This window comes from Hypanus sabinus, chromosome 4 (genome assembly GCF_030144855.1).
Source record: "Hypanus sabinus isolate sHypSab1 chromosome 4, sHypSab1.hap1, whole genome shotgun sequence".
Classification (NCBI taxonomy): Eukaryota; Metazoa; Chordata; class Chondrichthyes; order Myliobatiformes; family Dasyatidae; genus Hypanus; species Hypanus sabinus.
Genome location: NC_082709.1, coordinates 118,563,368 through 118,579,766, shown reverse-complemented (window position 1 = coordinate 118,579,766; position 16,399 = coordinate 118,563,368). Strand labels below are relative to the sequence as shown.

General features: G+C 42.8%; 1 protein-coding gene across 1 annotated transcript in view; it reads left to right on the top strand.

The window, feature by feature from the left end:
- The first annotated feature begins 394 nt into the window (after window positions 1–394).
- The window catches only part of grpr (gastrin-releasing peptide receptor), a 52,339-nt gene continuing 36,334 nt past the window's right edge, over window positions 395–16,399 (top strand). Inside the window, exons 1-2 of the mRNA XM_059966151.1 lie at window positions 395–844; window positions 15,042–15,393. Of these exons, the coding sequence (XP_059822134.1) occupies window positions 441–844; window positions 15,042–15,393 (756 nt within the window). The 5' untranslated portion in view covers window positions 395–440. The remainder of the gene's footprint in view (window positions 845–15,041; window positions 15,394–16,399) is intronic.

The window sequence follows — 16,399 nt, the reverse complement described above, 5'->3', positions numbered from 1 at the left end:
TGATCAACTCCGCCTCTCCCTCCCACGGGCACTGGTTGCGCCGCTGAGCGTTTCTGGTTTTGCTGTGTCCTTGGGTTTCCGGGATTGCGCTCACTGGCCAGCTCCAGCGAGTGAGTGGAGAGAGAGGGGTGGAGGATCTCTCCAGCAGGTGGCCGTGTTCCGTGCGTTCGCCGTAGTAGGTGCTGTAAAGCCGGTACTGTACATTTGTGCATCCACGGTGCAAGTGACGCCAAGTACTAGAGAGGCAAGACGCACGCGGGGAGCTCCCACTTTAAATCTTGCCGCGGCCGGGGCTGGTCGCGCAGCAGAAGGGGTAGCAGCGGGACCACAGGACTCGGGGGACGGGAGCGGGGAGGGAGGGAAAGGGAAGTCTGCTTTAAAACCCAGAGCCGCCCCACACAGGTCAAGAGAGGTGGCTGAACGTTTAAGCCCTGGACACAATGAGTGCGGAGGACTTCTCCCAGTCGGACTGGGGGTGGCTGGATTTTAACCAGTCCCTCAACGAGAGTGGGCAGGCGTTCGATCTCGAAGCCCAAGGAGTCCTGTTCCTCTACGCTATCCCGGCCATCTACGGGCTCATCATCCTGGTGGGGCTGATCGGCAACGTGACCCTCATCAAGATCTTCTGCACCGTGAAGTCCATGAGGAACGTGCCTAATATCTTCATCACTAGCTTGGCGCTGGGCGACCTGCTGCTGCTGCTGACCTGCGCCCCGGTAGACGCCAGCAAGTACATCACCAACGAGTGGCTGTTCGGTCGGGTCGGCTGCAAACTTATCGCCTTCATCCAGCTGACATCGGTGGGAGTCTCAGTCTTCACGCTGACTGCGCTCAGTGCGGACAGGTGAGTGTCGGCAGGATATTTCCCCTACCCCCACCCTCACACACACCCTTTCCTACTGTGGAAAATGCTTTAAAAGGGGGCAAGCCAAGCCCCCAGAAAGTCTTCTGTAGAACAGCACAACTGGTCCTTCAAGCGAAACTAAATCTCTTCTGTCTGCTGGTGATCTATATCCCCCACTCTCTGCAAGTTCGTGCGCCTGTTGAAACCCCTCGTAAACGCTACTATCCCATCTGCTCCCACAGGCACTCCCGGCAGCCCGTTCCAGGCACCCGCCAGCCCCTGTGTAAAAGAAAATCTTGTCCTGCACATCTGCTTTAAACTTTCCCCTTCTCATCTTAAATGAATGCCCTCTAGTTTCCCTTCCACCCTGGGAAAAAGATTCTACTCCGTCAGTGCATCTCTCAATTTTGTAAACTTCAGAAAACTCAGACCCGCGTTCAGTTCCGGGTTCCTATTGCAGATGATCCCTTCTGCTTCGTGCTTCCTACCACCTCTAAGTGTGTTTCGGTTCTATTTAAAACACATGTTGCTAAAGTACTTCTCCCACTGCGATGTTGCTGAGAAACTTGTTGGCAATATCAAACTCGGTAAGAGCTTATAGGAAGCCTCGGCGGTGGCGTGTGAGGAAAGGGGATGTTGCTTTTGAGGGGTAGATGTGTCCCAAAGTTCGCAGCCACATCGGTGACAGAGGCCATGGGCAGTGGGGGCAACAGATATTTGCCTCGCTTTACTTTACAACCCACTGTCAGAGCAGTGTCCTCAGATATCAGAAGCTGTTAAGCAAACTGAGTTTTAAAATCAGTCCTGGTGTCTGCGGTCAGTTTCAAGCTGCTTTAGTCTATACCCATTCCTATTATGGAGCTCCTTTTAATGAACCGTGCATTCCCAGCCTGCAGCCCAGAATAGGCACAGAGCGAAGTGCCATAGATGAAACACGTCGCCCTATTTGTTGCGTTGATATAAAAAACATAATAACACCAGTCTGCCGGTCTGTCCGTTCGCGTTCTGGGACCCTCCGCCGCTTTACCCCGTCCGCTAACAAACAAAAATCACGGCCCCAGTCTGCGAGACACCGCGAAACCACAGTCCTCATTCGATCAATCTAGATCTAACCTCTTGAAATGTCAAGTGTTTCGAAACTCTCGGTTGCAGATTATCTCTTTGAGTAAAGTTTGTGGCCGCGGAACAGACTCCTGCGCTCCAGCTAATGTTTTGATCCTGTCACTGAACCAAAGAATCCCATCTGTTAGCCATCTGCCAACAGATGGGGAAGCGGCCCTTCGCCAGTGCGGTAAGGTGAAGCGTCCCGGTTGTGATACTGGTGGCGTAGCGATGGCTGTAGGAATTTGCAAATGTTGGGCTAACCAGTTAAGATATAGTGCAGTTACATTAATTCCGTACAACATAAGATGCCAGTGGAGGTTATGCAGAGTATCTTCATTAGGACCCTCTCCAGATATCTAGCCCTCTTTTCGGCTGAAAACGAGGAGGTAAGTGTGCTAAATGTGACGATTAATGACTGGTGCAAGTAGCCAAGGGGTGTCCTGCGACCTCCGGACTCGCTTTCAAAGCTGTTTACATCTCATGTTCTCAGTATTATATTTCATTTGCACAGTTACTCTTCCTATACACATCCGTTCTTTGCCAGTCTTTGCTTATGTATGTTTTCCCCTGTACCTGCAATGAAATGCATCTCAAAGTAGTATATGATAACATATACATAATTTGATAATAAATTTAACTTGAACTTTGAACTCACATATTTCAAAAAATACACCAACAAGAACGTTTAACTGCGGGGCAACTTTTGTGAAGAGTTCTCTGTTATCTAATATCGTTTATGTCTAACTCATTTAGAAATTTATAAACACGAGAAAGTCTGCAGCTGCTGGAAATCCAAAGCAACGTACATAAAATGCTGGAGGAACTCAGCAGATCAGGTAGCATCGATGGAAATGAATAGTCTTTCTTCAGGACTGGAGAAGAGTCTCCGCCAGAAACGGCGACCTAGAGGCTGTTTGACCTACTGAGTTCCTCCAGCACTTTGTGTGTTCAATAGAAAGTCAAGTGGGGCAGGTGTGAAACTTATCACCGTCTATCAGAGACCGGACTTACGCCTAACGTCTAATGTGGAAAACAAAACGCACACGTGCTGTCCAATTTCCCTGCCATAACGCGCCGTGTTCATTGTGATTTGTTAGCTTGTTCATTTTCTTGCCTTGACAATTCATAGCTATTCACGTTCGTGTGCGGAGGTTCGCAAGCAAGGTTCCTATCTGGCTAGCCGCATTTAGGTTTTGACAGAATACCTGCGTAATTTCTTCTTCACAAAATACGCAATTTGAAATAAAATTTTGCAAAAAAAAAGTTTGCTCACAGAAACGAACTACAAGAGTATAGAAGCATCGCCCATCTCAACTCTCCGTCGGGATTATTATTCTCGCTTTGAGACGGTGGTAGAATCAGAAACTTGTAATGACACCTCACAGAGTCACATCGGTATCTGTCTAAAGGCAGGTCTCCTGTCTTGCTCAAGTCTATTCAAAGTGTAAGTTGAGAATGAACTCGGCCATACACCAGTGAAAAAGGGTTTCAGATGTGTGCCAAGTGGAAGTGCAACGCAGACTGATAGTCCACTCCCCTCAGACTGAGGTGCATACCTCAACTTTAAGCCAGTTGTTAACAGATCTGAAAGTACTGGATGAACTCAGCAGCTCAGGCAGCATCTATGGAAATGAATAAACATTCAACATTTCGGGCTCAGTCTTTGCCCGAAATGCCGACAGTTTATTCATTTCCGTAGATGCTGCCTGACCTGCTGAGTTCCTCCAGCATCTTCAGAATCTCTTCCTGTTATGAAAGTACTGAATTTACTTTCAACGTTCTTACTATTGGAAAACGGGTCACTGCCATCTGTGGGCTTAAAGTAACGGTGACAGGACCCCTGAATGTGTTTCTGTGGCTGCTTGCAAAAAACTTCCTGCCATTCGCTCAGCCCGATTTGAACATTGTTCTGAAACCAACATTGTATTTTTTTCCGAAGTACAAACAGAAAATGCTGGAAGGGTTCAGCGGGATTCGGATGTCCAATGTTTAAAGCAGTTTAGAGTCTGGTATGGAGGAGCCACTGCAAAAGGCTGCAGTAAGTTGTAAACTCAGCCAATTCCATCACGGGCACTAGCCTCCCCGGCACTGAGGACATCTTCAAAAGGCGATGTCTCAAAAAGGCGACATCTATTATTAAAGACCCCTCTCGCCCAACACATGCTCTCTTCTTTGTCCTTGTATCGGAGAGGAGGTACTCGAGCCTTAAGACACATACTCAAGAACAATTGTCCCCTCTGCCATCAGATTCTGAACGGACGCTAAACCCTATGCACTATTTCTTTTTTTTTAGTTTTCTCTCTTTTTGTGCTACTTATTTGATTTAGTTTATATACGTATTTCTTATTATAATTTATAGTTTTTAGGATTATGTTTTGCAATGCACTGCTGCCGCAAAACAAATTTCATGACATATAGTAGTGATACTGAAGCGATTCTGAGATTCCTGAATGAACAATGAGCCAACCCAAGAACACTATCTCACTATTTTTGCTCTCTTTTCCCTCTAATTAAAATGTTATACATAATTCTTTATGTTCAGCTGCCAGAAGGCAATAAATTTCATGACATACCTGTACGATGTCAGTGACATTAAACCTGATTCTGCGCTAAAATTGCTTTAACGTGGCATGGGTGAGCTTATGAGTTCATTACGCTGGTTGTTTGGATCAAATAGCAGAACGGCACGGCTCTGGAATTATTACACTGACCATGTTTATTGATCTAGAGTGCAGGATGTTTAAAGCAGAAGCATGTTCAAACATCGCATGCAAGATGCTGGTTTTTCTGCTCGCTCACATGCTCAGCGTACGTCAGCAACAGATGTGCACAGACCCTGTACTGGAGTATGAGATGACACCAATATCACCCCAGTACATTGGTCGTCTTGCAACCAATATTTCAGTGCTTCAATCAATCTTAAGTAAGATTACAGATCAGTTCTGCGAGAGACACTGTGAAACTCAGTCAGCAGAGCAATCCGCATCATCTGACAGAGGAGCATATTTCTCATGGTTTAGGAGAACTAAACTGGCCTTTTTTCGAGTTTGTTTTCTTTCCCCTGAAAGTGAAATACAATCTATAGGTAGATCAGGGCAGATCTTTAGATTCATATGCCCTTCACATCAAATTGTTGCCCTTTAAAGCATATTTAGCCTGGCATTGCCCAGTTCTTTGATATTTTCCGTATGTTGGTTACCTTATTTATTGACCTTATTCTGGAGATAATTGGGGGCCAAAGTTCATCGTTCAATATAAAGACTAATGTTAGCTCATGCCTTGAAAAACCCACACAGCTCCTTCATGCATATAACCAGAGCAAACCAATTCCAAATAAGCACTCTTTAAAAGATGTATGCTTCACTTGTACATTTGAGAGGCAGCTACGCAAAGAAACATCCTTGTGGAGCTCTTGCCTCCGATGAATGTAAGATATTGCAAATCTCCTTTGTTCAGAATCCCAAAGTGCTCTGAGTTCAGTGTCATAGAGATACAACCTTAACCCTGTCTGTTGTTCTGGATTCAAAACCGCTGACGGTGGAATGGAGATTGTCAGTTGCAGCCTTTCAGCTTCATTGTAATGTCCTTTGGAGATCAGGCTAAATTGAGTTCACATCTCTGATAAATGTAAGTGCCCCCCTTGACACCGTGCACTGAAGCTTCCTGTTTTAACGAAGAGCAGTGAGTCATAGAGCTTTAACACATTGAAACAGGCCCTTTGGCCCATTGAGTACATGCCAGTTATCTCACACCAATTTAGACTAAACTATATTATTCCCATATTTTGGGTTTCCTTACACTTTCTGCACTTACCTACTCTAAAGATACCACTTACCTACACTAGAGATAGTTCGTAATGGCCAATGCTCCTATCAGCTTGAATATCTCTGTGATATGGGAGAAAGCTGGAAGCTTAGAGGGAACCACATGGTCACAGAGAGAATTTACAAACCCTGGACAGACACCACGGAGTTCAGGGTTGAACGTGACACTGTGGATTATAGACTCTACCAGCTGTGCAATTGTGCTGCCATCACTTTTATCCCAGCCCTGATTGAAATTTATCCCTGAACTAAAATTGGAAGCAAAGTGCCTGATCATTTATCAGGAGCTGTTGGGGGTGCTTGCTATGTAAAGTTGACAACTGAGTTCCCTACATCGCCACTGTGGCTAAACGTTAAAAGTTAACCATGTGCCATTGAATGCTTCAGAACATCCTGAGGTAGTGAAAGGTGTAACATAAATGGGAAATACAGAACATGGCCAATTCAATGGGAGTCAGTGGGAAATGTGCCCAGTAATTGTAAGATGATTGTGGTTGATCGTACAATAGCCCAGCTTGTAGAGCTGCTCCTTCATAGCTCCAGTGATCTGGATTCATTCCTAACTTCCCTGCGACCTTTATACTTTTTTTCCCCAACATCAAAATGTCTAATATTAGAGGGCGAGCATTTTAGATGAGAGGAGGGAAGTTCAAAGGAGATGTGCGGGACAAGTTTTTTTACGCAGAATGGTGGGTTCCTGGAATGTATTGTCAAGAGTAAGTGTGGAGGCAAATTCAAATGAGGCATTTAAGAGTCTCTTAGATTGACACATGAATGTGCAGAGATTGGACGTTGTGTAGGCAGAAAGGGATTAATTTAGTTAAGCATTTCATTACTGGGTTAATTAGTTCTGTAGAACATAATGGGCAGTAGAAATTGTTCCTGTGCTGTACTGTTCGATGTTCTATGAGATTGTGCTTTCTTCCATGTGCTCTGGTTTCCTCCACATCTCAAAAATATGTTGGTAAATAAGCTATTTCAAATTGCCTCTTGAGTGAGTTTAAAAATGCTATTCCCTTTTCTCAGCTCCTTTGCCTCTGCTACATCCATTCCCAAGATGTGGCTTTTCATTCCAGGATGTCAGAGATGTCCTTCTTCTTCAATGAACTGTGTTTCCTTTCCTCCACCATTGATGCTGCCTTCACCCACATCTCCTCCATTTTCTGAACATCTGCGCTCACTGCATCTCCCTGCCACCTTAGCAGCCATAGAGTTCCACTTGACCATACTTACCACCCCTTGAGCCACTGCATCCAACACATTACCCTCTTCAACTTTATCCATCTCCAGAGCGCCCCCCGCCCCCACAAGCTATGCACTTTCTGCAGGGATTGCTCCCTTCATGATTCCCTTGTCCATTAATCCCTCCCCACTAATCTCCCCCCCCCCTCCCGGCACTTATCCCTGCAAGTGGCCTAAATGCCACACCTGCCCACACACCTCCTCCCTCACCTCCATTCAGGGCTCCAAACAGTCCGTCCAGGTGAGGCAACACTTCACCTGCATATCTGCTGAGTTTGTCTATTGTGTCTGGTAGTCCTGATTTGGCCTTCTCTACGTTGGTGAGACCTGTCATAAATTGGGAGACCACTTCATCAAGCACCTCTGCTCCACCTGCCAAAAACAGAACCTCACGAATGCCAAACATTTTAATTCTTCTTCCCATTCCCATTCGCATTCCAACCAGTTGGTGTTATATCCTGTACATTTCCTCTTTAACTTGCATTGCAGTTCATTGAGACACCTGCAATTACCCTTCCATTGGCAGCACCTGCTGGGGACTGCGTAGTAACAAGACCACTCCCACTCCCTCTCTCCCATTCTGCAGCCAGCACTACCACACCACGCATTACCCTTTTCTCCCCTTTACCTTAATTTTAATTTAACAAATATCTTTTGTTTGTAATTCCTGTTGTAGCCTGACTCCTTTATGTAACACTCGATCTATGGCCTCCTCTTGTGCTAAGATGGAGCAACCCTCAGGGTGAAGGAGCAATACCTTACTGTCCATCTTGATAGCCTCCAACCTGATGGCATTAATATTGATTTCTCCTGGGGGGAAAAATCCCTTCCCCTTCCCCCACCTCTATTCCTCACTCCGGCCTTTTACCTCTTTTTGTCTGCCCTTCACTTCTCTCTGGGTCCCTGTCTCCTTCCCTTTCTCCCATGGTCTACTCTCCTCCCCTATCAAATTCATTCTTCTCCATCACTTGACCTTTCCCACCTACCTGGCTTCACCTATCACTTTCCAGCTAGCATCCTTCCCCTCTCCCCACTGTTTTTATTCAGTCCTCTTCCCCCTTCTGTCTCAGCCTGAAACGTCGCTAGTTTATTCGTCTCCACAGATGCTGCCGAACCTGGGTTCCTTCAGCACTTTGTGCATACTGAGAGTTTCCAACAGCTGCTGACTTTCTTGTGTTTGTGAGTGGAAGGATCTGGGAGGATTTAGTGGGCAGAATAAAAATGGGATGAGTGTAAATAGGTGTTTGATGGTTCACATGGAGTTAGTAAGTGAAAGGACTTGTTTCCTTATATCATCTCTATCTCAATGGTACGACACAACTAGAAGAGTTCCTCTGCAGGGTGGCATTTTCCAGCTATCTTCAATTATTTGATTTCTGTATTACCTTCCCTCTGTCAGAAAAGCACAACTAGTTACTTAATCACAGGGTTATCTATCTCTTCTTTATATAGTTGGGCTATAGTGGATCCAATCACAGTATGCATTGCCAGCTGCCCTCATTTGCTGAGAATAGATTAAGAATGACAAATGGGATAAGTTGACATGTTGCACCATACCATTAGAATGTTAAGTGTACTTTCCGTCAAATGGAGCTTTTATCATGACTAATTCTTGATCAAAGAGTAAACATGACAATAAATTAGATAAATTGTCTCCTCCAAGTACTTTGAGCAAGTTCAGTTGAAAACACTTCAGAGAGCAGATCTTGCTGTCTCAGTCTATAATAATGGGCACAATTTGTCTCTGGCGTAATTGCAACATGACATCTCTAACTTAAAAAAATAGGAGTGAGGTGAAGGTAACAATTTATTCATTTGTTTCAGATAATATTGATATATTGTTTTGCTCTTTTATGCTCTATGACATGAGCCTTTAACTGAAAAATATGTGCTGTCTTGTTCCCAACACTGGTCTGGTCTGCAGGGTCTAATACTTGTGCAAAGATAAAGTTGCCAAATGACCATTCAAAGGCAGTACATCGTAACGCTCACTTTGAAATTTTTTAAATGCTGGCTGTGACCATCAACTATCTTAACTTCCTCAGTACTGAGCAAAAGACTTAGTTACCTGTTATCTGCCTGTTTTGAATGGAATTATAACATAATGCAGCTTAGAGTGGGGGAGAAATTAATGATGTCAAAACAACCACTATTGGAACAATGCATGCAGCTCCTGTTTATATTGATGCTTGCCTTAATAGGGAAAGAAATGTAATCTCGAAGTGTGCTAATATTGTACAGTGTGATCCCAAGACTGACAGTGTCTACTGAGATAAAACAGCAATCACTATAAGAGAAAGGAAGCATGAATGAGAATAGATGGCAATTGTGCTATCATTTTATGAAAGACAATGAGCAGTAGCGGAACAGGAGGAGGCTGCTGAGCCCCTTATCTGTCCTGTCACTCAGTGGCTGATCTGTGACCTCATTGTCCAGCCTTCCCCAGTACCTTTTGCTAACAAAAATAAATGCAGATTCACAGTTACTTCATTCTCATCTCTGTTTGTTTGAAAATTTCTGTTTATTTTATTATTTTTCATTGAGTTCTCACACAATGCTATCTTTTCAAGGCAGTTATTTCCTGTTGTCACTAACTGGCTGCCTCATCACCATCTATTATGTTAATCACATTCTTTAGCAGTGGGCTGATATGGAGAAATTCAAAATTTGTGAAACGTGGCCTTTAAACACCAAGTTTCATTTTACTTACAAAGTTGCTTAATCAATTAGTCAAAACTATCTGATGTTTCAAGATCTTTAAACTATATTTACAAATCCTCTCCCTCTTCCCTCTTCCCTTTTCAACCTAATCAACCAATGGCTTCATCTTCACTTTACCACGATGGCAAGCCTGGCCTCACCCAATGAGGGTAATTCCCCCTATTCTATTCATCCCTCCCTCTCTGCAACTGAAAACTAACTTGTTTTCTTTCTCAGTTCTGCTGAAGGGATTTCAACCAGAAACATTAACCCTGTTTTTAGTTCTGCAGTTGCTGCCTGGCCCACTAAGTGTTTTCAGTGTTTTCTGTTTCAATTTCTGATTTTTGTCACCTGCAGGTTTTTGATTTTTCACTTTAAACATCTTGCTAAATAAACCCAAAAAAAAAATTACCAAGAAGATGTGAATAGGAGAAATCCAATTAGGTGCATGAACCTTTAGAAAACTGCTTACATTGAGGGATCTTAATTATGTGGGTACAAAAATGATACTTCCTCACATGGGAGAATCTAGATCTAGGAGTTGCTGTTTAAAAGTAAATACATTGTGCACTTCAGACCATCAGACTATTAATGGAGAGGGAAGTTTTGACATGGAAGAATAAGTGTTGAAATATTTAATTCTTTTGATCGATTATGTTCACATAACAGAGTAAAACTAGGATTGCCATGGGATAAATTTTAAACAAGGTTATCTAGTCAGTGAGGGAATGGGGTCTGTTAGAGAGTGAGAACATTGACAAAAGAATGCAGGGATGGTGAAATGCAGAACAGGAGAACAAATCCAGCGAGCTCAAGCTGGGCATGTCTTTCACTCTCAGAGAGAAAAGGAAGGAAACATTTCAAAACAGAGTTAATATCACTGACAGACAGACTGAGAAATCAAGTTGCCTGAAGTATTCCATATTGAGTCCAGAAGGATTGCCGTGTGCCCAACCAACATCTGATGTACTGGTGTAGGGCCTCACTTTGGCAGTACAGGAGGTCAAAGATCAATGGGTCAGAGTGGGAGTAGGAAGGAGAAATAAAGTGACAAGTTGTGGAAAGCTCAGGGTCACCACTGCAGGCTATATACTAGTGTTTCACAAAGTGATCTGTGTTTGGTTTCTCCAGCATAGTCTCCTATAGCTTTCAGTTGTGACAAAAAGTTGCCAAACTGAAACATTGACTGTTTCTCTTCCCACAGTTGTGGCTTGACTTGCTGAGAATTTCGAGCATTGTCTACTCTAATTTTGTTATTTATTGCCTTGATTCTTGCCTTCTCAAATATCCCAGTCTTAAAGTGGAAGTAATGAATTGATTGCACATTTAATGGATTCTGTGCTACATTACTCAAATGTGGTTAAGGATTGTAGGATAATGTTTTATGTTAATGATATCTCATTGAGAAAATTGTAACATTTAGATGTTTGATTTATAATGCCTGTATATTATAATAATGGCCAGTGCTGAAATGGTGAATAATGCCATTTACATTATTCATTTTAAGATATGGAATGCAAATGGTTTTTCATTCTGACTCTCCAGTGTTTTGAGCCTCTGGCAGTTCCGATGCTGTGGATGTATAACAGAATATGTACAATATGCCCATGCTAATCTTTCAGAACAGCGATTAGTCATGGACAACATGCTCTCTAATAGATTAGGTACAGAAGTTGAAACTTTATTAAACCTTTCCACACAAAGACAAATCAATATGAATATTTGTTTTGCAGAGAGTTTTCATGCAATCAGTACCTCTACTGATTGCTATTAAAGAACAGTTGTTATTAGTGACAAGTATTTGTGGTTTATAGTAATCCATGCATTTATTTCATTGCTTCTTTAATGTGCTGTCTGTTTTCAATTGATGTGATCAGTAGTTGTGGCCTCAGTATAGATCCCTCAGAATATGTGGCAGACTCACATAGCGCCAAACCAAGCTATTTAGCCGAATCGACCTGTGTTGATTCATTACATTTAATGGCTGATTTTAGGCTGATCAAACAAAATTTGCATTGATATTGTGGAAGATGAATGGATTTAGACTAGTATGTTGAAGAGCCAGCTGGGGAATTGGCTGTACAAAAATGGGTACTGTGTAATGGGGTAGGTTAGTTGACGATTTTGTTATTTGTGGTCCTTTAGGGAAGAGTGCTTGTGACAGAAGGGAATTCTTTATCAAGAAGGAAGATGAAGTAGATCAGTCCAAGATTATGGTTAAAAATCTTAACCAAGGAAGTTACGAAGCGGTGTTGGCTCAGTTGGATTGAGTATCTTTGAATGGTACTACAATGGCAATGGCTAACATTTAAGGAAAGAATGGAGAAAAAGCAACAATTATGCATTCCTTTCTGATGCTAAAATCCAAAAGAAAAAATAATCAAGCAAAATAATTTAAGGATAGTATTAAATCAAAGAGCAGTCACGCAAAGCTTTCAAAATAAAAGTAGCCCATTTAAGGATTAGGAGCAGTTTAGAATTCAACAAACTTGGGCCAAGAGGTTGATTAAGGGAGCAGAATTAAATAGAGGAGTAAACTTTCAATAACATAAGAGGAGACCACAGATATTTCTACAGTATCTAAAACAAAAAAAAACAATGTATACAAATGTAGATCCCTTACAGTCAGAAATAAAAGAGCAATTAAACAAATACGTTAATATAGCCTTCCTGAAAGAGGACACATATGGCTAAACAGAAATATTGTAGAACCAAGAATCTAATGAAATACACAAATAAAAGGAAATTGTTTTTTTGAGAAAAAAATTGTTTAAGAAACTAATAGCACCAAGCTGATAAAGTAGTAGGGGCTTATAACTTGCACTGCAGGCAGTACAACAGACAGACATGGAAACAGTGGATGCATTGGTTGTCATCTTCCAAAGTGCAATAGATTATGGCTATGGTTCTATAAGAAGGGGTTGTTGTATCAAGGTATGGGGTAGGGCACGTGGAACAATGACTAGTAGAAATTTCTTTCCTCAGGAACTCTGGGAACTCTTTTCATTGACTGTTGTGGGCATCAAGTTGCTGAATGTAGTGAAGAAAAAGAGAGAGTGGGAATATGAAGCAGCGGAAGTAAAAAGATTATCCGTGATCATGTTTACTCCTGTTTCTACTTTTTTTTTGTCTCTGTGTTTCTATTACAAGAGCTATTCAATTACCCAGCTCATTTGTTCTGCCTCTTCAGTATTTTCCCCATCAAGTCTTTGTCTAATGACCCTCTGATGGTCGGTTTTTGGTATATTTCCCTCATTCTTTTTGGCAGACTACTCCAGGTCAAAACATCTCATGATGCAAGGGAAAATCTCTTCTCTTCCCATCTTCGTTTGGAACTAATTACCTTAGATGTGTAATATGAGAGAAGCTCAGATGCTGGAAGTCCAGAGTAACACTCACAAAATGCTGGAGGAACTCAGCAGGTCAGGCACCATTTATGAAGGATAATAAACAGTCAATGTTTCAGACAGAAACCCTTCATTGTGACCTTAGATCTGTGCTCTCTGGCTCTTGTCAGTGGAACAGCTTCTTCCTATTTACCTTTTCAAAGTTCCACATAAATTTACATCTCCTTCCACCCCCTCCCCCACCCAGTCATCTCTCCTTTGAAAACAGCTCTAGTTTTCTAATCTGTCTATATGACTTCCTAATTACAGTGTCAGTGTGGTGCGCAATAAAAGTGATGATAGAGCCACATAAGACCGTAACACTGAACCAAGCAGCCCTGTAGCCAACAGCACTCACTGCATTTTCCGTGCAGATATTGGCAAAGGACAATATCTGGAACCAGACTGGCAGGTGGACTGGAGGAGAAGGGGCAGTGATATGTGGCTTCAGGGATTACGTTGCATCTGAAGCTGGACTCTGCAGTACCTTGTGCAGTGTGTTGAAAATATTGGGGACGGGATAGGGAGGGCGGTGCAGAGCAAAAGGGATTTAGAGAGGGAATTCCAGCAGACTGGTGTTAGAGCCACACAGACACAGCAATGATGTAAAGGGCAAACAAGAGGAAGTCTGCAGGCGCTGGAAATTCAAGCAACGTACAAAAACCGCTGGAGGAACTCAGCAGGCCAGGCAGCACCTTTGGAAAAGAGTAAACAGTTGACATTTCGAGCCGAGGCCCTTCATCAGGACTCATGCAAACAGGTAGCAGGATTGTAGTCCTGATGAAAGGTCTCAGTCCAAAACATTAACTGTATTTTCCATTGATATTGCCTGGCCTACTGAGTTCTTCCATCATTTAGTGTGTGTTGACCAAAGTAAAGGGTTTGCCTAAGTCTCTGTGCAATGGTATACACATATTCCAGCAGTATGCTCAGAACATAACATATATTTCCTCCTTTCTTCGCTTCCTTACAGTTGTGTTAAACCATCTGCAGCAATTTTTTGCAGTTCTGTTGTGAATTGTGCTTTCTGCGCATCCAGGGCAGTCAGATTTATTCATCATTCATGTAAATTCCAATTAGCCAATGCTTCACAAATGGTCAGTGTAATTATTACCTGTGTTTTAATAGGTTAATCAGTCTTTAGGGAACATAAAACTTCTAGCGGTCAAAAGATCACATTCTTGCAGCATTGTGATAATGTTATGTGCAAATATAATGGTGTTCTGATTATGTTAGTTGACTGATGTTTCAGTTGTAACACGAGAACGTTAATACTGCTGCAGAGAACCTCTTATCGTGTTCTTATCAGTAATGCATCAGTGCCAAAGCTCAGCAGGCCCTTTTACAAGGCTGTCTTCGAAAGTTGTGGAAAATGTGCCACCGCTGATGTTTGAATTCCCCTCACCGCGTGTTTATGAGTCGTAGGATCATAAATCATAGATGACAGATCTTACAGTGATCGTGCTGTGCATTAAAACGGTAAGCATCAGGCCAGCCGTCTTGGAGATTGCACTTTTCTGCACACACAGAGAATTGCACCGGGGGGATCAGCTTTCTTGGTGCCTTTCTTATTGTTGGGAATTCCAGAATTTAAAGGAGCAGCTGATGGACTGATGGTACTGAAGGAGTTCAGAAGGAATTCTTTCGGCATTAGGTGAATGGATCACTGCGTATGCTTTCCATGATTCCTTCTGGGAGTAATATATGTTATAATTTGTTTTTAATTCAGATGAGGAATGAGGGTATAGGCAGCAATTGTTGACCTCTTGCTGAGAAGTCTAACTTTCTTTCTTTAAATATTTAACCTGGTGAAGCAAGGGTAATAACTACACTGAACACCTGTGAACTGAACGCATTGTGATCTCTTTCTTTGCAACCATTATGATTTGTTAGGCGCCATTTAGAATCTTGTTACATGTTGTTCATTTGTTCCTTTTGCAGGTATAAAGCTATAGTCAGACCGATGGACATCCAAACCACCAATGCTCTGATGAAAATCTGTGTGAAGGCTGCATTCATCTGGGTGTTTTCAATGCTGTTGGCTGTTCCTGACGCCGTGTACTCTGACCTGCATTCTTTCAATAACTCCGAAATCAATAAGACTTTTAAAGCTTGTGCCCCGTATCCACACGGCAATGACCTGCACCCTAAAATCCACTCCATGGCATCCTTCCTGATTTTCTACGTCATCCCTCTCTTCATCATCTCCGTGTACTACTTCCACATTGCCAAGAACTTGATCAGGAGTGCATACAATATTCCAGCAGAGGGCAATCAGCACATATTGAGACAGGTAAGCCCACAGATTTCAGGTTGCTCAGCTCTAGATGAGATGCCATTGTATCTTTACATAATGAAGGCCATTTTCAGTTGGCACTGACAGTGTGCGAATCAATCAGTTCACTTGGACAAATCAATTTCTATTCACTTCAAAGATCACAATAAATACAGATTCTGCTTACAAATAACACTTTGCACTATACTTGTCGGCTTAGGTTCTTTGTGTGACTTGTAAGAGCTCTCATTCTCTTGGTAATGTTCCGATGTTCTCTGCTATTCATTCCGCTTGGTACAGCTGGCTATGATTGTCAGCCTCTTTATTTACAGACGTCAAGAGGGAGATGCCTGGATCCCATTGCTACTGGAGAGTGCTGTGTGCATGGAAAATGCTACATGTCCATGTGCTTAGGTAGCAGCTCCCAGGGAGTTTCGGGCACCTCTTGTAAACCAGGCAAAGTCACATCCTCGCTTGTGATACGGCTGAGTAGTGCCTGATGCCTCAAGGGAATAGGCAAGACCTCTTTTGATTGAAGTGAGTCTATGAAAGTACATAACAATGGGCATTCTCATTAGCTAACTCCAACGGGGTCTGTCAGCTATTGGTAAAGACTTACCAAAATAGCCTATATTTAACATAAAAAGCGTAAGTAGGCTATTTAATACCATGTATAATGAGTTCTTTTACTTCAGTGTTGCTTTCCTGCTGTAAATGCTACACCTGCCCATACACCTCCTCCCTCACCTCCATTCAGGGCCCCGAACAGTCCTTGCAGGTGAGGCTACACTTCAGCTGTGAATTTGCTGGAGTCGTCTGTTGTGTCCACTGCTGCCGATGCATTGGTGAGACTCATGGTAAGTTGGGGGACTACTCTGTCGAGCAACTCCGCTCCATCCTCCACAAGGAGGACTTCATGGTGACCAGCTGTTTCAATTCTGATTTCTGTTCCTCTTATGATGTGCCAAGATGAAGCCACCCTCAGGGTGGAGGAGCAACATCTTATATTTCATCAGGGTAGCCT